At 42.7% G+C, this 22471-nt stretch overlaps 1 protein-coding gene and 1 long non-coding RNA gene across 13 annotated transcripts in view; one reads left to right on the plus strand and one right to left on the minus strand.

Moving 5' to 3' along the window:
* Positions 1 to 735: 735 nt before the first annotated feature.
* LOC134486328 (uncharacterized) lies at positions 736 to 2988 on the minus strand. Of its 4 annotated transcripts, XR_015684723.1 has the most exons (5): positions 2755 to 2988; positions 2201 to 2314; positions 1969 to 2029; positions 1293 to 1402; positions 736 to 1052 (listed from the first exon to the last, which is right to left on the minus strand). It is a non-coding gene; the product is annotated as an uncharacterized LOC134486328 (long non-coding RNA). The 4 variants fall into 4 exon arrangements; XR_015684726.1 differs by lacking the exon at positions 1969 to 2029; XR_015684725.1 differs by lacking the exon at positions 2201 to 2314 and having other exon boundaries at positions 2497 to 2864.
* The window catches only part of Asxl1 (ASXL transcriptional regulator 1), a 67937-nt gene continuing 48162 nt past the window's right edge, over positions 2697 to 22471 (plus strand). For 2 of the 9 annotated variants that reach the window (XM_087652306.1, XM_087652301.1), the window contains exons 1-4: positions 2697 to 3243; positions 4818 to 4876; positions 9004 to 9086; positions 13528 to 13636. In XM_087652306.1, coding sequence (XP_087508432.1) covers positions 13554 to 13636 — 83 coding nt within the window. In that variant the 5' untranslated portion in view covers positions 2697 to 3243; positions 4818 to 4876; positions 9004 to 9086; positions 13528 to 13553. 9 annotated transcript variants of the gene reach the window in all.

A 22471-nucleotide genomic window follows, 5' to 3' on the forward strand; every position in this document is an offset into this window, starting at 1 on the left:
ATTAGACATGAGCTGCCTCACCCATCTCCAACCACACCTTATCCAGACATCTGGACATACTACGTTCTCTTTATGCTTAATGATGATACTGTCATTAATTTGATTCTACAAGGATAGAGATCTTGAAATATGTGGATTTTCCCAGCCTGAACCACCTGTGAGAACGAGGCTGCGTTTGCTGACAGACTAAGGGGCTTGACAGTGTGTATTAGACTTTACTGGCTGTAACAAGGTGAGAAGTACAGTAGCACATTGAGAAATGCCAAGCTTCTGTGTGCCACAAGTCCAAACATAGAGTGGGTTTCCCTGGTTCAATCTGAGACTAAAGTCGGGATATGTTTTCTTTTCTGGAAACTCTTGTTTCTGAGTTCATCTACACTGTCAGAGTTCAGGTCTGCTGGGTGGAATGACTAAGGTCCCTGGCTCCTTACTGCTGTTGGCAGGCTGTCTTGATGCTGCTTATGTTCCTTTGCTTTCTGCCACTTCAAAGCCAGGAACAGTGAACTGAAATGCTTCTCATTTAAAGCACCTATAAACTTTTATGGATCCATGTAATTTTAGTGGCCCGCTCAGAAGTCTAGGATGATCTTAAGGTCTGGATTTGATCTGCAAAGCTCCTTTTCCCCACGAATGTAATGGAGTTCTGGGTGGGGTAGTTTCATGGATGAAAGGTTGAACACTTTTGAGTAGGAACTGCTTTCCACACTGCCCATAACATAAACATGAACATTTTAGTCAGGTCTGGTGACACAGGCTTTTAATCTTAGTTATTCTGGAGACTGGAGGAGAGTGACTGCCCAGTCAAGCCAAGCTGCAACACTTATGAACCTGTCTCAGAACACAGACAGGGCTCGGCAGGTGGAACAGAGGTAAAGCATCCACCATGCATGCAGACCTGAGCCCGGGCCCCAACAACAAAACATAAAGCCTGCATATTACAGTCAGTCTTCCCTCCTTAATCCTTCCAAGTGCGTGGCTGTGTTGGAGATATGGATCGATTCAAAATGTCTCAACGAAGCTTTACTGTCTTCTCAGAGGTGATTGTTTCTGCCCTAGATTGAAAACAAAGAATTATAAACAGCACTACCAAAAGCCAGGGGTAGTGGGGCATGCATTTTAATCCCTCAGGTATTCATAGGCAAAGGAAAGAGAATAGAAGCCTGTTTGACAACAGCCTGTGTATATTTTAAGGTTTTGTTTCAAAATTAAAAAGTGTTAGGATACAGCTCAGGGATTGTGAGAGGCCCTCAGTTCATCTCCCCCCATTCCCCCAACAAAATCCCAATGTACACCTTTAATCCCAGCATTTGGAAGGTAGTGGCAGGTGGATCTCTCAGGGTTAACCTGGTTTACACAGTGAGTTCCAGGCCAGCCAGGTGTATGTAGTCTCAAAAAACAAAACCTAAAATGTAAAAAACAAATAATTTTAGAAGTATTTCTCTCCCTGTTGGGATGAAATTAGAAGGGGAGTGGTGGTGTAAAACTCTAAATTTCATCCTCTATAGTCTATTCATTGTAGATTTTTGTTTATTGAATTTGAGTCTTGAGTGACAGGTATTAAGGACTGCTGAGTCCTTTAAATACTTTTATGTTCTGGGTGCTCCAAACCTCATCCTATCACTGCAATCAAGGCTCAGAGGCTCCAGTGCTCACTGTGAGCTTGTAATAACAGTTATCATTTATTCTATAATAGAAGCCAAATTACATGAGCCCAATAATATCAGGATCTTCCATATTCTCTCCAATCTTCTAGATATTTCATGCTAATTTGTACCCCATCAATGTTGTGGGATAGCATGCTAACACAGATCAAACAGGCTCAGTGGGGTTAAGAGGAGTCAAGAAGTCACAATTAGGATTCTAAATCTAGGTTGGTTGACATTAGGACTTGACCTCTCTCCAGGGAACTGCTTCTAAATATACACCCAGGTGCATTTTGATTTACATGGATGGACCTTAAGTGTTTACCTACTATCGGATCACCAAATTCACCTGGCGGCAATTCTGCTGTAAACTGCAGGTGCATTTTCTGCAAATATATAGAGGTATTAAAAGTACAAGAGGAAATGGGTTAATCATCTAGGGCGGTCAATCGTGCAATAACCGTTTTACTGTTATGAGTGTGTCTTTGCTTACTATGCGCCAATTGACTCATTTAGGGGTGGGCCAAAAAGGAAAAGTCCTACTTTTTGTTACCCACCAGAAGTGCAGATGAGAAATGTGTATACGGTGGGGGGGTGGGGGGTGGGAGGTGGAGTGGAAGCAGGGTGGCGGAGCTACCAACTCCGGGTCTGAACCCTCACTAGACCCGCCCCTAGAATAAAAAAAAAAAAAAGAAAAAAGAAGCTCGGAACGGGTTAACCTCGACCAGGGGGAGTCCAGCCACCGCCCCTTCCCAGCAACACCTCCCAGAAACCCTCAGGCCTCCGCTAGTTCCCGAACCTCGCGAGACCCCGCCCCATCCTTTCCTGACCGACTTCCCGCCCCCTTCTTTACCAAGCTAGGAGCCCAGCGGGGTACGGAAGAGAGTGGGCGGAAAACAGAGACCCGGGGCACTACGGGAAATGTGGTCCAAGCACTTCAGGCAGCCATTTTCTTCCGGAGAGGCGTAGGCCAGGGAGCCAGTAAGGACTACAAATCCCAGCCACCCTTTCGGTTTGTTTTTGTTCAAAAAAAAAAAAACCACACTCCCCCTCCTCACTCTTCTCTCTCTCTCTCACACACACACGCGGGCACACACATACACACACATACCCACGGCAGACACGCACGCATCCGAGCGTCGAAAGGGAAGCTGCGTTTCGCCATCTCGGCCCGCCACTAGTCCGCTCTCCGTTTCCCAGCAGCGCGGGAAAGCGGAGGCCGGACCCGTGACCTCTGACCCCGTGGTTATGCGGAGCCGCCGCATTCCTTAGCCATCGCGGGGCTGCCGCTGCCACCGTGGGCGACTGACGCAGCGCGGGCGCGTGGAGCCGCCGCCCCTCCCCCAGCGCCACCCTCGCGCCGGGTCTCGCGCCAGCCAGTGCCGGTGCGCCCGCCCTCTCCGGCCGCACCCGAGTCCTCGCACGCGCCGCCGCCACGCGCCCCCCGTCGCTGCCGCCTCCACCCCAGCCCCGCGCCGCCACCGCCCCAGCCCGCCCCGCCCGAAGGACCCGCGTGGAGCCGCCACCGCCGCCGCGGAGGAGGATGAAGGACAAACAGAAGAAGAAGAAGGAGCGCACGTGGGCCGAGGCCGCGCGCCTGGTGAGGCGAGCCGCCCGGGGGGGGCGCAGCGGGGGGTCTAGGAGGTGGGCTCCCGCGCGGCTCCCGGGGCGGGGGAGGGGCGAGGCCCTGCCCACCGCAGCAGGGGGCGGGGCCGCCCGGGTGTGGAGCTCCTAAGGTCCCCGGCCTGAGTAGGCTGGGGCGCCTTTTTCTGCACACCCCCCTGAATTCCTGCGGAGGGGCGAGCTGGCAAGCAGCTCCTCCCCTCCGAGCGCCCGGGCTCCAGCCTCCCCTCCCCCACGTTGGCAGCAGCAGGGGGTCCCGGGTAGCGCCGTTTATTCTTCTGAGGGAGTTAGATTTCCGGGAAAGGTCGGAAGTACTTCCCTTACTTCTTCGTGGGCAGTGGAGTGGGTCACTGGACACCGCGGGGGTGGGAAAGTGCCCCTGGTTTCAAGGACATGAGAAGCATTTAGAGCGTTGGCAATTTAAACCAGGTGTGTGTCGGAAAGAATTGCTAAGAATCAATCTGAACCCTAGGTAGTGGTTCTCAAAGTAGAGTGCCCAGTGGGAGTATACCTGCGGACTTTGTTTAAAACACTGCTTCTAGGGCCCATTTTAAACACACTGAACTCGAGATTCCGCTGAGAAACAGTACTTTAGCCAGCTGCTTAAGAGATTCTTAATGCAGGTGACCCTCGAACATTCAAATCAAACTGAACCCCTGTGACTGCGATGGGGGTAGGCACTTTGTAGAGGAACTGAATACACTTTGCAAAGAATGTGTTATCTGTTCGAGGCTTCTGAGGGTTTAGTTTAAAAAAAAAAAAAAGTAAATAGGTTCTTGAGCTAGCTACCTGCCCAGAGGATTTGTGGATTTTCTGTTTCCCAGGCTCCAGTAGACTTGTGAGAAAGCTTCCTTTTGGACTTAAAAAATACAAAGCCAAAAAGATCTGAGTGAGGCATGTTCTTAGGAAATGTTGCTGAGGACAGTTCTAATAGGTTATCTCGGAGATGTCACTTCCTCAGACTGCCACAGTGCAGGGTTATGGGTGCATCCTACTTTTCTGTTGACGCCCTGCATTTTATGTGTAATTGTTATAATTTAAGTTTAATGATGGAGTGAGTGAAGCTCAGCTTTCTAGCTGTTCCTTTTACTGGAAAGTGAGTTCTGTCTGCCTCAAAAGTGTTGGAGGTCGATAAAGATCTCGAGTGAACCTTTTTCTTGGAGTCTGAAAGCCGGTTATTCATTTACCCATGGCTGTTTGAGCTACCAGAGAATTTCCACTGATATTCCTGATCATCTCTCTTCTCCTGTTACCCTGGGAACAGAAACAGGGATTGTTTGTGTGAAAGATGTAGTTCGGTTTATTTTTTGCTTGGCATAAGAAAATTGAAACTCCTAGGTGGTGTATTTTTCCTTTTGTGATTCAATCAAAATGAGAACCTTTGGCTAGTTTTTATGATCTTGGAACTTTAGGGTTTCTTCAACCATGCTTCACTTAACAAATTTAGGTCTGAAGGAGCTGAGGAGAAAGGTGAAATGTAGGATGTTTTATTTTATCATGGAGGTTGTTGAATCTTGACTGTTCATTGAAGTTCTGAGTTTCTGTGTGCAGGTGTTTATGACTCTGGGCACCCAAAGAAAATGTGCTTGCCAGAACTCTACTTGTTAGAGGTAGGTGAAAGTACCTTCAAATCTTGTGTTATTTACGTCCTGACAATTCTGAAATCTTCTCATCTCAAAGCTCTTTGGGCTCTTATTAGTAGAAAGGCTCTAGCAGTTTGGAATCCCACTGTTATTTTAAGCCTCTTTAAGCTCTTAAATTTACTGTGGTTTGAATTCCAAGGTTAAGGTTGCTATTTCTATTTTATCATTGGCTCACCTTCAAGCTCAATTATCTTAAGTTATTTCTCTTTTTTTTCTGTGGCTCTTCAGTTAAAAATAGTAATCTGGACAGGAATTTCTTTGTGGCGTAGTTGTACGTTTGAAAGAGGACTTGTGGGAACATGGTGTGCAATTTTGCATATCTTTTATGTGGTTTGTGTTTTAGAATTTTCTGTGCTTTTGTTGGGGTTTGTTGGATGACTGGAGATGAAATCTTCCCATTAAAAAAAAGTCCTGTCTCACTGAGTGCTGGGGAGTTTGCTTTTACTTCATAAAGGGACACCTGGCAAACAGTGAGCTACAATGGCAGTGCAGTTAGTTTTGTCACAGGATTACTATTCGTAATTGCTTTTGGACGGTTCATATTAAATGTAGTGGCGACGCCATGTGCTTGTCAGGTGGGAGCTTCTAATCACTCCTGGCCTTGATCAAATTGGCGAGTAGATAATAATCTTATATATGCCAGTTTGGTGTAGGAAAGCTTATAGGATTCTGGAGAATTCCAGCAGAGTAGCAGACCCCTGCAGGTGGGTTTTTGCAGTTGTTAGTTTTAAGAAGTGGACATTCTTCTATCAGAGGCCTTACTGTGTAATGTGGTTTTTCTAGCTCTCTGAAGTAGAGGTGTCGAGTAAATAAATAGGCCAGCATGTTAGGAACAATTTGGGAGAAACAGCCCAGGAGATTTTCTTTTAAATTGTGTACCACTCTTACATAGATTGATTCCTCTGGGTTTTGAGAAACGCTACATTGCATGCTTTATTTTTGCTCAGATTCATGGCTGACCATTCTTATATCAAACTTTTTTTCCTTTCAAGTAGAAAAAAGTTTTTTCTTCTAAAAATGTGTGGTCTAGAAAGACTGGCAATAGAACACTGCTGGATTGTTCTGAAAACTAGTAGTTTATATACAATTTATATCTTTAGATGTAACTTCTCTTTAGAAAGTTTTGTTATCTTCTGTTTCAAGATTCTCAAGCTCTTTCTGGCTACTATTTAAATAATTAGCAGGTATTTTTTCAGTCATGCTTCTTTCTCCCTTGTAGATTTGCTAGCTCAGCTGGTATCAAAGAAGTGGTATCTTGTAACAGTGAACATCAGTAACCGTACTAAGGCTCATTATAGGTTAAATCAGCCTTGCCTGTTTGGCACTTGGGTAATCCTAGACAATGAAGAGGAGGAGCTTCTAGTCCTCAGAAGATGGGGGGGGGGAGAGGGAGAGAGAGAGATATTTTTTGATTGATTGATTGATTCAGGTACATGAACAGAACTACAGGCTTACATGCTACTGGAGAGACAGAGAGTTAAATAGGTATCTTGGTAATAAATATGATTAGTTCCTCACTTCCCTTTTAAGTATCCCAGCTTGGGAGATAATTTACATTTTTACTGTGGACTGTGGGGTTACTGAAAAAGAGAGATTTGACTCTGCTGACATAGATTAGGGTGTGCTTCCAGAGGGAAGGTAGTTTCAGGGCTGAGCCTTGAACAGTTAGTGGAATGTAGGTAGGCTTGTCATAGAGTCTGTATATGCAGAAGCTGATGAAAAAAGAGTGGCTGAGGGAGGATAGAAAAACTACATGGATGTGAATTTATTATGTGCAATGTGTGCAAATGGGGTGGAACAAAGGAATTGCTGGGACAAAAGTGTGTGGTGTCAGTGAGGCAGTCTTGCCAGGAGATGGACAGACAGGTGAATGAGAGGCTTTGTGTGCCCAGCTTCTAGGCGCCTACAGGTACAGGCTCATGTTCTTTTCTGTTTGAGAAATGACCCTGACTTGGAGAGCGAGAGATCCGCTTTGGCTCAGGTTGGCTGGGTATGTAGGTCCTTGCTTCAGGTTGGAGGAGTAGAATTTAAATCTTACCCTGTCTGACAGTCTAAAGCCTGTGCTTGAGTGTCTGGGCTGGCTCTGCTGCTTATGGCGACGGGCAGAGGACGACTCTGAAATAGGAACGTGATGAAGGTAGATTGTACATCCCTAGAATATGGCCTGGTACAAGGCAGGTTCCATGTGGTCTAAAAGGAGGGATAACCACAAACTGGAACGGATTTGAGAACAGGGCTGGATCAAGGATATAACTGAAAAGGCTGTTGAGTCAGGTCACTGGTTGTGGTATTGAGACAGGTAGATGAGAGTGAAGGATGCCACATCAAGGTGCCAATTAAGATAAGGAATATAGGAAGAAAGGGTAGGGATAGAGGGGAGATAAACTGGAATTGCTCAGATGAATTAGAGTTGAACAAGAGTGGACAATCAGACTGGTCAGTCATACAGAACGACTTGACTCTCAAGCTTGGGAGAAGTCGGGGCTGGGGTAGGATAAGATTCATCAGGATTAGAAGCAGTATTAGGAACTGACAAGAGCAGTGTAAAAATTAACAGAGGCTAAGGAGGAAAAATGGGAGGCTTGTTTTAGTGTTCCCTTCTACAAACTTTGACTTCCTTTAGTGATAAGGTCTTTTGTAGCCTTTCTTTAGAACTTCCTGCCTGCCCACCCCCAACCCCCTTTAATAAATGACAGAGAGAACTTGGGTGTTACACTTGTTAGCCTGGAGTGCCCGCAGCAGCTGCACAGGTGTCGAAAGTGAGATAATGAAATGACAAGGCCCTTTTCCTGTTAGGAACATTTATGAAGCAGCTCAGCTTAGTGAGAATTGCAGAGGAAGTACATCGGTTACAGACTTAGTTACTGATGAACTAACACAAGCAGGACATTAGGTTCCTCATTGTTTGTTATGTCAGTCACAGAACTTACAGCATAGTGTTGTCAAGTGGCAAAATGTACTTCGGCAGTTAACCCCAGAATTTCGTGGTTTAATGGAAAAGAACTGAAGCTGGGCATGCATGGCACACACCTGTGATCCCAGCACTTGGGAGGTGGAGACGTTGGGCTCAGGAGTTCCAGGTCCTCCTTGGCTACATGGCAAGTTCAGAGCTCGTCTAGGTTGACTGACAAAACTGAACATACAGCTAGTGTGGTGGTGCACTTGGTAGACAAAGGCAGGCAGGTCTTTGTAAATTTGAGACTGGCCTAGTCTACACAGTGAGTCCCATGCCAGCTGGGGCTTCATAGTGAGTCTGTGTAAAAAACGAAAAATTGCCTGTACACACACCCATATAGGAGATGGGAATTAGTCAAGAGTTTTTTTGGAGACAAGGTTTTATTATGTAGCTTGGCTGGTCTTAAGCTCAGTGTACAGACCAGGATGGCCATGAAGCCACAGAAATTTGTCTGCTTCTGTTAGGATTAAAGGCATGTGCCACCACACTTGGCCTGGAAGGTCCTTGAGTAAATTTCAATCTTCTCATGTGTTCTGCAGAAGTATTTTTTGTTGGTTCTTGTTTTTTGAGACAGGCCTCACAAGAGGTTCACATGCCTCTCTGAGTGATAGGATGAAGGGTGAGTGCCCCCATGCCTGGTATATGCGTATGTACATGCATACGTCTTGCTCTGTAGACCAGGCTGGCCTCCTCAAACTCAGATCCGCTGTCTCTGCCTACTGAGTGCAGGGATTAAAGGCATGTACCACTGTCACTCAGCTATATTCTCTATTGAACAACATTAAATTATGCAGTTTCCAGAGTTGCTAAGGTCTTATATAGTATTACACATAGATATTAAGAAATCTGTCCCTAGAATTGGGAATTAGAATATTTTACCTAGTCGTATTCTTTTTTTTTTTTTTAATCTAATTGCAGTTAACTTTCAATATACTGATAAGTGTGTGATTTAAATCTGAAGTAATTGTTTTAATGCCCTGCTGGGGCCTTGCACTTCTGCCATCAAGTCCTATCTGTAGCCCTAAAGTCATCTTGATTATGGTAAATCTCATCTGGCACTGGCAGCTCCTCATAGCAGGCCATGCTACAGACTAATGAAAGCTTTCACACTGAAGTCAGGACGTTTATATTTCTTCAGGTGTTAGAAAACTACTCGGATGCTCCAATGACACCAAAACAAATTCTGCAGGTCATAGAGGCAGAAGGACTAAAGGAAATGAGGTTTGTATTGCTCTTACTATTTAAATGAGGACTTCATGTGACATGTGCCTTTGATATGCAGTACTAAATTCACCTGTCGGTCCGTCTGGTTGAGTATGTAATGGTAGTGTATCTGGTATGTATTGTGAGGAGGGTGGGGGTGAGTGGGTGAATATCCAATTTATTTACATCAGAAATAGAGTATCTTCCACAAGACCTTACTTAGGTTGTGACTTACGTCTACATTTGGGTCTTATTTTCTAGTACACTTTTTTTTTTTCTTTTTTTCGGAGCTGGGGACCGAACCCAGGGCTTTGTGCTTGCTAGGCAAGCGCTCTACCGCTGAGCTAAATCCCCAACCCCACTATTTTTTTTTTAAAGTAAGGTCTCACTACAGCCTTATGGTCTCATAGACGCTTTTTGTTTTACAAGTTTTGGTAATAGAGAAGGGCAAATAAATATATTCTTTTCTCTATACTTTCTCTGCCACAGGACTGAAGTCTTTTTCCTTTCTGATCCAAGAAGGATGGTCTCTGGCATTAAACCCTCTAGCTACCCATTGATTTAGTCATTCACTCCGGTTTCTAAGATAGTCTTTTGCAGCCCTAGGTGGCTTTCAACTTGCTGCTCAACTGAGGGTTTGCCTTGAACTCTGACCCTCACACTTCCGTCTTTCAGCTGCTGGGCTCACACCATCCACAAGTAGCTGTTAGCCAGTTGTGACACAAGTGTACTGAGTAGTTTCTGCAATTTGTTACAATGTAGTTTTCCTGGAGAAACAAGTAAGAAACACTCAAGTAGTTGGAGGCGTGAATACTAGGGGTGCCTTTAATTCAGTTCTTTTCTTGTCTATACCAACCTCTACTTCCTGTCCGTCCGTCTGTCTGTCTTATTTGAGAGAGGATTTTTCTGTGTATCCCTGTCTTGGAACTTATTCTGTAGACAAAACTGCCTTCAACTCAGAGATCTGCTTGTCTCTGCCTCCCGAGAGTTTGAATTAAAGTCATGTGCCACCACTGCCTGGCTTAAAAAAAAATGTTATTGTGTGTGTGTGTGTGTGTGTGTGTGTGTGTGTGTGTGTGTGTTTCACACTAGTGTATGTCTATGCATGGCGTTCATTTAGTGCCCATGGAGGCCAGAAGAGAGAATTGGAACAACCAGAACTACATTACATAGAGTTGTGAGCTGCTAATGGGTACTGGAAATTGAACCAGCTCCTCTGGAAGAGCAGTTAGTGCTCCTAACACCACTGGGCCACTATAGCAGTTAGTGCTCCTAACACCACTGGGCCACTATACCAGCTGTTTTCCTCACACCCCTTTTTAGTTTAAGTGAGGAAGGAGGAGTCCCTATAATAGCTGTCCCTTTTTGGGACTTGGAACAAACAGCATTTTGTCTGTGGGGGATATTATTTATATACATGTTTATGTATGTACAAGTGCATGGTGTGTGTTAGGTCAAAGGACAATCATAGATGTCCTTCCTTGCTTTTTGAGAAAAAGGGTCTCATTGGGACCTCTGCTTGCAAATTGGGCTGTGCTGGTTTGCTACCAAGTCTGTCTCTGTGTCCCCAGCACCAGGCCTGCAAGTGGATTTTTTTGTTTGTTTTGTTTTGTGTGTGTGTGGGTGTGTTTGTTTGTTTGTTTTAATGTTTTAAAATTATTTATGTATGTATATAAGTACACTGTAGCTGTCTTCAGACACACCAGAAGAGGGCATCAGATCCCATTACAGATGGTTGTGAGCCACCATGTGGTTGCTGGGAATTGAACTCAGGACTTCTGGAAGAGCAGTCAGTGCTCTTAACCACTGAGCCATCTCTCCAGCCCTTGTTTTGTTTCTTTAACGTGGTTTTTGGAATGTGAAGTCTGGTCTGAGAGCTTGCTTGACAAGTACTTTATTGAATAAGCTTTGCTCTCCAGCTCTAAGCAGTTAGTGTATTATATTGCTAATCAAACTGTAGCCATTTGAAATGAGGAAAGTTATTTCTCAGTCACATATTTAGCTAATGTTTTGTGGGGTGGGATGCTTATGGTTGGCTACAGCCTAACTATTTGACTTGTAGCTCTGTGCTTTACAGTGTGCTTTATTTAATTTATTTATTTAATTGTGCTTTATTTTCCCCCCCCATGGGCTATTCTCCATCGTGCTGATGCCTTTCCTGCGGTTGGATCACTATATCAATAGAAGGTAAGTTAGTTCCTTGTTTATGTGTTTTCTTTCTCTAGGAATTGCGGCACTCAGGATGGGTGAGCAGCTCTGACATAGGTGTAGTGTGTAGTGTAGTCGTCACACAGGGACTTGCCAGCTTGGTGTCCCTTTGTAGGACACGCTAGCACATGTGTTTGATGTTCTAGATTGTGTACTTACTTGCTTGTAGTGACTGCTTTCTGTTGTTATTTTTAGCATCTAGTGTGTTTCAAAGTAGAAAATGGCTTTTTTACATTTAGTCTTATTTTTAACATGTAAATTAAGGTTGCTAGTTTTGAAAAATAGAGGCTTAAGATACTTTTTTTTTTTTTTTTTTAACATAGCAGGGAGAGGGAAGAAAACGTGCACAGGTAAACCCTAACACTCACATTCTAGTGGCAAATGTAACAGTAATAGGCATTTGTCTAGTTTTGACACCTTTTTCATTGTTAAGATTAGTAAATGTTCTGTCTGTGAAGGCTACTATTTGTGGTGGGGCCAATGGAACTTGATATACTATCTAGTTGGATGGTTAAACATTATGCTAACTCCATTTGATGGCTTTTTTTCTTTGTAATGAAGTCTGTAGATGAGACTCATCCATTCCCTTTCACAATAAAGAAAAATCAAATTATGGGTGGTATTATTAGAAAATATTTAAATGCAAAAAAAAAGTATAGGCTTATCAGGATTGAGGTCCATTTAGTCTGATACTTTCATAAAGCTATATGGCAGTATTTGGCATGATATGTATATCGCAGTGTAGATAATGGAAAACCTGTTTTTGTTCTTTATTCAAAATATTTATTACATTTTACTTATTTTTTGTGAGTATTGGGGAGGGGGGTTTATAGAGGTAAGAGAATAACTTACAGGAGTTAGTTCAGGTTTTAAGCTCAGTGGTGGGTAATGCGTGTCATGGTGGCCATAAGAAAGTATCACATACCTGAGGTACTGATAACTGTTGTAAGCTGCCAGATATGGATGCTAGAAACGGAGCTCCAGTCCTGTTGACTACTGAGTTATCTCTCTGGCCCCAATAACCAAAATAGTTTCCCTTTTTTTGGGTGGGGTCGGGGTGGGGATGTGGAGACTCGTATTGAGTAGTTCTGGCTGCTTTGGAACTTACTGTGTAGACCAGGCTGACATCAAATTCAGAGATTACCCTGCCTCTACCTCCGTCTCTCATGCTGAAAGTAAAGGCGTGCACCATTACTCTCAGCCGAGAAAACTCATTTGTAATAGTAAAAGTTTTGTTGTTTTGAGAAAGGGTTTACCTGTGTAGCCCTGGCTATCCTGGAACTCACTCTGTAGACCAGGGTGGCCTCAAACTCAAATATCTGCCTGCCTCTATCTCCTGAGTTCTGGGATTAAAGACATGTATGTGCCCAATGTAAAATTTATTACATTGTATTATGTTTCAGTTTTTGAGCAGATTCTCATAATATAGACCAATATGGCCTGAAACTATGAAGTTCAGACTTTGGCCTCCTTACTCAGCTTTTTTTTTTTTTTTTTCCCTCTCGGAGCTGGGGACCGAACCCAGGGCCTTGCGCTCGCTAGGCAAGCGCTCTTCCGCTGAGCTAAATCCCCAACCCCCTTACTCAGCTTTTTGAGGGCTGAGGTTATATGAATGAACCAGCGCACCTGGCTAAGATAGGTGCTCTAACGTTTGTTAACATATGACTTGGAAATTTTTTAATTTTTAATTTGTCTATACTTAGATACCCTGGAGGCCAGAAGAGGGCATAGGGATTCCTTGTAGCTAACACTGTTAACAGGTTGTGAGCCACCCAGCATGGATGCTGGGACTCGAACTCTGGTCCTTTGTGAAAGCAGCCAGCAGACTCTTGCTTTTTGTTTTTCTTGTCTTGAAGACAGGAGACAGGTTTCTTCACTCTGTAGACCAGATTGGTCTCAAATTCAGAGATCGGCCTCTCTCTGGTCTCCTAAATACTAGAATTACAGGTTTGTGCCACCATACCTGGCTTATACCAAGCACTTTAACTGCTGAGTGGTCTCTAAGTATTTTAGAGCTTGGTTGTGTTGTCAGGAAACCCACAGATGTGCTGGTGCGTGTTCTGAACTGTTGAGTGCACCACAACTGGACTTGAGTTGTTCGTCTCCCCGTGCTCTCATAGTCGTCTGTGCAGTCATGGCTTCTGCTTTGATTGCTTCACTTCTTGGTTTGGAAAGGAATTCGAGGGTGTTTGGACATTGGCTAAGGAGACACAACTTCTGTGATCCATTTCCCTCCTTTCATCTTTTACAGTGGGACATCCCCCCTCGCGTGCCTCAATGCCATGCTACATTCCAACTCAAGAGGAGGAGAAGGGCTATTTTATAAATTACCTGGCCGGATTAGTCTTTTCACACTCAAGGTAAAATTAGTTTTCAGTGCAATGGTCCTCAAAGCTTTGTGCATAAAACCTGGTGGGTTTGCAATGATGCTGGTGGATTGATGTCTTTCCTAATATGCAGTCAGATAACACTAATGTTTGGTCCTTAACGGTGCTCTGAGATGCTGTAGTCTTATAGACTATTAGGAGTTACTAAGTTATATCACCTGTGTTTCTGTGTTCAGCTTTGCTTAGTAGATTCTATGCAGTTGAAATGTGTGTGTAGTGATAATTACAGATGTGCCTTAGTAAGGTTTTTGTTTGTAATAATACTGTCAGGGATAAAATTACTGTGCAACTAACGTACCTGCTCTGTGGAAAGGAACCAAAATGTGCGTATCAGAATATACTAAAACACTAGTTATAAAGGAGTAGTTCATAATAAGCCTTATTTGCTGAAATAAATAATTATTTTCTACCATTTCTGATATATTTGGCTGTCATTTAGATCACAGTCTGAAAACTCTTGTATGAAGGGCTGATACAAATAATTGAGATTTTGTTGACCTAGTGGCTCTGTCAAAATAGCCATCTCTCATCTCATGCACATGCACACTTTTTCTAAGAAGAGGTGTAATGTATAGTAATTTTTATTGCTTTGTCTTCTATTTCATAGACTAGTTTTCTTTTAGAGACTTACTTTCTTTGTAGTATAGTCTGGCCTTGAACTCTTGATTGCTCAAAGTGGCCTAAAACATGTGATCCTTGTGCTTTTGTCATACTAGTACTGGGATTACATGGGGTTGTCACCATGCCTGGCTTTACAATGTTGCAAATATGGAAAAACAAAGAAAGAAGGGCTGGAGGGATGCTTCAGTGGCTAAGAACACTGACTGCTCTTGTAGAGAACCAGCACTTGATTCTCAGCACCTATGTGGTCCCTCACAACCTTCTGTAACTTAGTTCCAGGGGTTCTAGTACCTTTTTCTGACCTCCGTGGGTACCAGGCGTGCATATGGTGTGTGGGCATATAGGGAATGCACACATAAAATGAATAATAATAAAGCATTAAAAGAAGGAGTACTACTGTACTTACACAGCCATACATTTAAAAAAGCACCTTTTGGAGTTGGGGATTTAGCTCAGCGGTAGAGCGCTTGCCTAAGAAGCGCAAGGCCCTGGGTTCTGTCCCCAGCTCCGAAAAAAAGAACCAAAAAAAAAAAAAAAAAGGCACCTTTTTGGGGGAATTGGGGAGATAGCTCAATAGGTAAAAGCAGTTGTTTAATCATGAAGTTTGGAGTTCAAATCCCTAGCACTCAGGGATTTGAAGTGTGGTGGTGTGGGCAATAGGACAGATGCACCACTCCTCATAGAAGCTGGTCTTGACTGGGCAAAGTGGAAGAACTGGCTCTGGTGACTGGTGGCATGGGGTACAGGAGTGCTGGTGGACTGATTAAAGCAGCTACCACCCAGGCCTAGATCCAGAGCTTTGAGTTAGCCCATCTCTATATCTTCCCCATCTGCGAACTGTTGAAACTTGTGAAGGAGTTGGTCCTGCAGAAACAAAGCTGCAGGACCTCACATGGGGCAAGGGCAATAACAGGATATCCTAGAGGAGTCCTGGTGAGGGACCAGAGGCCCCGAACCAGACCAATGACGTACTGTAATGAACTGAACATTTACAAATAAAGCTATGTGGACAAAAGGATTTATTGTGTGGTACACTATAGCTTCCATGAGATACTTTTTGGTTTTGTTTTGTTTTTTTTTCCTTGGTGGGGGGGGGCATTGCAGGGGCAGAGGGTGGGTACAATAGGATAATAAATGAGTGGGATTGGGGTACATGATGTGAAATTCACAAAGAATTTGTGGGGAGGGGAGGATAGCTCAGCGGTTAAGAACACTGACTGTTCTTCCAGAGGTCCTGAGTTCAGTTCTCAGCAACCACATGGTGGTTCACAACCATCTCTAATGGGATCGGATGCCCACTTCTGGTGAGTCTGAAGAGAATGACAATGTGCTCATATACATAAAATAAATAATTCTTAAAAAAAAAAAACCAAAATACAAAAAACTAAGCGTGACTTGAATGTCTGCCTGTTTAACCCCAACACTTGGTTGGGTTAGAGACAGGAAGATGATTGGGGCTTGTTGCTACAAGATTAATGAGAAACTGGATCTTGAGAGAATGACATGGAAAGTGATAACGCAGAACAGGTTCTTCTTTGGCCTCTCCGAGGCCACCTGAACACAGTGTGTCTATAGTTGTATTCAAGCATAACACACAGTGAGCAGTTAGGAGGGGAATGTCAGTTCCCTTGCAGTTTTCATTAGAGGAAAAAGCAAAGGGGGGGGGGTAAATTAGATAATTGATGCTTTCTTTTTGGGGTTGGGATACTGTTTTATTTATTTTTTGAGACAGGGTTTCTCTTTGTATCCGTAGTTGCCCTCAAACTATCTAGATTAGGCTGGCCTGGAATTGAGGAGTCTACCTGCCTCTGCTCCTAAGTGCTGGCTTAATTGTTGCATTCTTACAATGTTAGAACTACAATCGAAATTTATATAACTCGACTCCATATTAGCAGCTCAGAATTACTGATGTATCATTAAATACAAAGGAAAGACTGAGTATAGAGTAAGTCTGGATTTTAGATAGGATAAAGTCATCACCACTGTCATTTATAAGGCAGTATGAAAGTCCATTTTGAGTTTTAGTAGATGCCTGGCAAGCAGTGTTCTCTTTCACAATGCAAATTAGATGACATGGCTCCTAGTTGACTCTCCTCTACCCTGAACTGCTCTCTTAGCATTTCTGCTTGGTTACTAACTGTCCTTTAGATAGCTATGCCTTAAGTTTGCTTCTCAACCACTTAAAACCTGGCTTTATACTTGCCAGTGTCACTGCCTGGAAAACTGGTCACATCTTGCAGCTTGGTGTCTAATCCGATGGTGTCTTAACTGAAGGAAGAACAGAAGATGGTGTTAGTACAGTCTTGGGCTAATTTGTGTTTGTCGATGTTCTTTTTTCTGTTCAGCAAGTTAATATTTCAAGAATGTAATGTTTCTTACCCTCTTAGGAGCAGTTCTACACCAAAATCTGTTTTTTTTTTTTTTTTTTTTTTTTTTTTTTTGGAGCTGGGGACCGAACCCAGGGCCTTGCGCTTGCTAGGCAAGTGCTCTACCACTGAGCTAAATCCCCAACCCCCCAAAACCTGTTTTAAGAATCTGCTGATATTAGAAGTCAATCTTTCTTTCTCAGGCTGTGGACAAATCTGGTTTCTTTTAATTGCTAACGGAAGATGTCATATTAAGCCAGCTGAGCCAATGGCTCAGCAAGTAAAAGATGATTGCCACCTTTCCTTAGGACTATGGTGGGAGGAGAGAACTGACTTCCTGCAAGTTGTCCTCTCACCTCCACAGCTGTGCTCCATAGATGCACACACCCTCTCACCAATAAATCTTTTTTTTTAAAGATTTATTTATTTATTATATTTATATTACACTGTAGCTGTTCAGACACACCACAAGAGGGCATCAGATCTCATTACAGATGGTTATAAGCCACCATGTGATTGCTGGGATTTGAACTCAGGACCTTTGGAAGAGTAGTCAGTGGTTTTTTTTTTTGTTTTTTTTGTTTTTTGTTTTTTGTTTTTTTTTTTTTTTGTTCTTTTTTTCAGAGCTGGGGACCGAACCCAGGGCCTTGCGCTTCCTAGGTAAGCACTCTACCACTGAGCTAAATCCCCAGCCCCGTAGTCAGTGATTTTTACCACTGAGCCATCTCTCCAGCCCCCAATAAATCTTTTTAAAAGTACAATAATAAAGAGCTTAAACATTTTAAGTATTTTTAAAAATAATATTGCTCCTTTGTAGAGTTTGAATTGTAGTCACGTTGATTGTTGAGGGGTAAAAAACTCATTTAAAATTCATCAACATACTTAGACGATACCTTTTATAGTACTGTACCTCTCGGGGGAAAGAAGGCATTCTTTCTAATGCTTAAAATCCTAAATTTTTTTTTTTTTTTTTAAAGATTTATGTATGGTACAGTGTTGCTGTCTTCAGACACACCAGAAGAGGGCATCAGACCTCATCATAGATGGTTGTGAGCCACCATATGGTTGCTGGGATTTGAACTCAGGAAGAGCAGTCAGTGCTCTTAGCCACTGAGCCATCTCTCCAGCCCTTATTTTGTATTTTTAATTTGACTTTATGTGTATAGTGTTTTGTATGCATGCATCTCTGTGTATCATGTGCATACCTAACTGATGCAGAGGCCAGAAGAGGACATTGGATCCCCTAGAACTAGAATGAAAGACTTAGGAGTTTCCATGTAAGTGCTGGGAATTGAACTGGAGTCCTCTCCAAGATCAGTAAGTGCTTGTAACTGCTGAGCCATCTCTCTCTGGCTTCAAGATTGATTTCTAATGTCAGCAGATTCTTTCATGGCTTTAGGTAGAACTGCTCCAGTGGGGGCAAGAAAAAAATATTCTTAGACATAAGCTTGTTGAACAGGAAGAAAAAAATAACCTAAAATCTGCACATTCTGTTTACAACAGAAATGGAAGTAAGCAAGAGTAAATACACAATCAGCTGACTTGCATGTGGTAACGTCTTAACATTTTCGGATCCTGAGATGAGAACTTTCGTTATGCCTGCTTGGTTTTAATTTTTAGATTGTCTTTAAATTTTACTGACATTTTGTAATGTTTGCTTTTATTTAATGTTAGAAGAGTGGTTAGTATGTGGTGGTGCTAAAGCCCTGGAAACAGGATTGATGCACACACCTTATCATCTTAGACCTAAAGTATAGAGGTGGCAGGATCAGGAGCTGAAGGTCATCCTTGGCTACATAAGGTTTGAGGCTCTCAAGACCATGTTTCAAAAACAAAGCTAGAGGATTGGATGAGAAGTTTATTAGGGTCAGGGTTTTCGCCAAGCACTTCGTGTGTTACTTGCAGTGTAACACTGCAGAGTTCAAACTATGGAAAGCTCTTTTGTGTCATAAAGTGAGTATATAAATGGAGATTTCAATTGCTATGATTGGAACAGTAACAAGGGACTGGAGTCTTCTCTTGTGGTTTCCGTCATTACCACTTAAGCTTCCAAGGCATCTTCTGTGAACCTCAGAATTCTTTTGAGTGCCTTCTGGGTTAAACATCAATAAGACTGACTACCATTATAGCATCTTTCTGTATGAAAAGTAAGCTAGCTATGGGCATTTTCTTTTCTGTTCTTTGTGATTTGTTTGCATTATTGGCTATTGACTTCCATTTTTATTTTAATTAATTTTTTTAATTATTCGTTTTATGTATGTGAGTACATTGTAGCTGTCTTCAGACACACCAGAAGAAGACGTTAGATCCTATTACAGATGGTTGTGAGCCACCATGTGGTTGCTGGGATTTGAACTCAGGGCCTCTGGAAGAGGGTTCAGTGCTCTTAACTGCTAAGCCACCTCTCCAGCCCGCAGTTGTTTTTATTATTACTATTATTATTTGAGAGAGAGAGAGAGAGAGACAGACAGACACACACACACACACACACACACACACACACACACACACACACACACACTTGGGTGAGAGAACAATTAATGTGAAGTTATTTTTTTCTACTTTTAGGTGGGTGTTCTGGGGATCGAACCTAAGCAGTTGGTATCTTACTTAACTTTCTATTGCTATGATGAGGCACCATGAGCAAAACAACTTATAAAAGAAAGACTATTTGGGGCTTTCAGTTTCAGAAGGTTGGAGTTCATTACCATCATTGGCAGCAAGCATTGCTGCAGGCAGGCAGGCAGGCAGGCAGGCAGGCAGGCAGGCAGGCAGGGTGTTGGGACAGTAGCTAAAAGCTCAAATCTTTATTCACAAGTAAGGGAGGCAGAGACATTCTGATAATGACAGGAATCATTTGAAACTCAACCCTCCCCACACCCCTACCCCTGTAATTCACCTCCAACAAGGCCACAGCTCCTAATCCTTGACAAATAGGTGTACCAACTGTGGGCCAAGTATTCTAATAGCTGAGCGGCCCTACTGACACCTGTTATCACAATACTCTGCTGTAGGAAGTCTAGTTAGATTGGTACCATTTGCTCTGTCTGATTAGCTGAAGTAACCATTAGTCTTAATGGAGGTTTTGACCTCTCCTCAGTTGGCAAAACATTTGAGTACTTGACCATACCTGTCTGAATGTGGGTATGATAAGTGTCTAGATTTCCAGCCAACTGTAGTAGCAAGAGTAAATTTGACTGTTTTCAGAGCCTTGCGCAGAATCTGTTTTATGCTTAGGAGATGAACTGCTTTTTTTAAATATAAGATTTTATTGTTATATTTTAATTCTGCATGTGTGTATCTGCATATGCCTGGAGAGTTCAAGTGCCATGAGGCCAGAGTTGTTAGATTCTTTGGAAATAGATTTACAAGTGGTTCTGAGCTGATCAGTGTGGGTGATGACTGGGCCTGCACTGCAGCCCCTGTAACCCCCTACCTTACCTACCTATCCATCTGCATAACATTTATTTACTTATTGGTGTACGTGTGTAAGAGCATGCATGCCACAGGAACCCATGTGTGGATGTCAGAGGATAATTTACAGGGAATTGGTTCATTCCTTCTACTGTGTAAGTGGAATTTGGGAATTCTGGGACTGAAATTCATGTTGTCAGTCTTGGTGGCAGGTGCCTTTAACTGCTGAACCATCTCACTGGGCACCTTTTCTTCCCTTTTTTTTTTTTTTTAACATATAGTGTGGGTTGATTCCTGCCTCTACCTCCAGACTGCTGAGATTACAGACATACATGCCATATCATGTTTATGCTCTTCTCAGGGTAAAACCCAGGGCCCATTCATGCCAATCAAGCACTCTGTGTGCTGAATTGCAGCCTCAACCCAGACAAGAACTGAGTTTTGTTGGAACATGATATGATATGGTCATAGTAAAGGTAACGGTTAGGAAAACACTGACTGTGAGTGATTTTTGTGGTAGCTTGAGGTAGAAATGAATTGGTGATTTCCAAGTAGCTAAAGTGATGCTTATTTGTAAAAACAAACCAAAACAAAAAGACTAGTTGTAATTATTATTTTTTAAATATTTAAATTTCACCAGTTTCTGAGAGAAAGATTCTGTATAATATTCCTTATGATCGTGTTTGGGAAAATGTTTGAATTTTTCCTAAGGTCAGCCAGCATAGAAACTAGGTTTGATGCCTCTTCAGATCAGGTATTAGGTAGAAGGATTTGTTTATTCTGAGAAAATTGCAACTTTTTACTTAGCAGCTGCCTTTTATCCTGTTGTATCCTTCCTTCTCAGGAATCCCACTGCCCCTTCTATATTCTAGTGGCTTCTGTGGACCTTCCCTCTCACTTAAAGCATGTTCTAGGCTGACAGAATATATCTTATGTTTTATAATATCCTGAGACTTCGAAATTGAACTTAAAAGTAATGATCTGATTAATTTGGCAATGGAATTTTCAATTGTTCACAAATTGGTATGGTTCTTGTTAGCATTTTTTAGCCAGATTTATAGTGAAAATTAGTAGAAAGATTTGAGAAACATGTAGACAGAAAGTGCAAATATTAAAAGCTATAGATAAAAGGTATTATTAGAGAAATTAGTGGCATTAAAAAGATGCTAAGTGGGCAGGGGTTGCTAAGTGGCTCAGCAAGGTTGCTGCCAAGCCTCACAACCTGTTTGATCCCCAGCACCCACACAGTAGAAGGAAGACAATTCATCCTCCTAAAATTCATCTTCATGCATCTATGCATGTCTTGTGGCCTGCAAGCATGCACAGACACAAAGAGACAAGCAGTTTATACTGGGACAATAGGGAAGATGCCTCTGAGGGGAAAATCAGGATTTGAACAGGACTCACCTTTGACCAGAGTATAAAATTGTAAACTCGTTGGAGGGATCAGCTATTCATAGGGCATTCAGAGTTTGAAGCTAATTGAGTTGGCAAATAGGCTTTTCCATTTTTCACAAGATGTTGTCTTTGCAGACTTGCAGATGTAATTGTTATAGAGTCATGGGGGCTTCCAATGGGCTTTCAGAGGGAGGACTGAGAATGCATCAGCATCGGTGCTGGCAGTCTGAGAGAGTGATACATGAAGTATGTATAAGATCTCAGCTGTAGTAGACTCCCCTAGTGTCAATCAAGTGTGAAGCTTTAGCTGATCACATCACTGCTCAGATGCTTGAGAGAAGCAATTTCAAGGTATGGGGAGAACAATTTCAAATTATTGGGGCACTGTGAGGCAGTAGAAGCTTGAGCATTAAAGGCTATTTTGTTTAGAAAGATAATGTCTGTGAACCAGTGACTTTAGAAATGTATGCCTTAATGTCAACTGATTGTTTATTCTAACCTTCTCTTTCATCTACAGATGATTCTTTATGCTAGGTTTTTCTCTTGAAGGTATAACCTGAAAAATGCTGTTTTAAAAACAGTCTGGTGTGATGTTGTATACCTTTAATCAGATGCAGAGGCAGGAGGATCTCTACATTCAATACCAGCCTAGACTGCATAGTGAGTAAATTGGAGGCCTGCCAGAGCTGCATAGTGAAACTCTGTCTCAACAAACTACCAACAGCCAACAAAGCCCTTCAAAAACTAAAACTTATCATCACATACTAAAGACTAAAGCAGTTCCTGTCTAGGCTACTGCTACTACGTCATTGAGAAACAACTGCTTTTCGCCTTTTTAATTCACATGACAATCAAAAAGCACATGTGATCATGACTTGTTTTTGTTTGACACTTGTCAGTGGTTCCTATGGCATTGATAAAGATTCAGACCCCACTCAACACCCCCTGCCTTTCTCTCAGTTCTCTGGGTGTCTCAAACTGCTACTAGTTTTGGCTTTCCTATTTCAAA

The sequence above is a fragment of the Rattus norvegicus genome, chromosome 3 (assembly GCF_021556685.1).
Source record: "Rattus norvegicus strain SHRSP/BbbUtx chromosome 3, alternate assembly SHRSP_T2T, whole genome shotgun sequence".
NCBI lineage: Eukaryota > Metazoa > Chordata > Mammalia > Rodentia > Muridae > Rattus > Rattus norvegicus.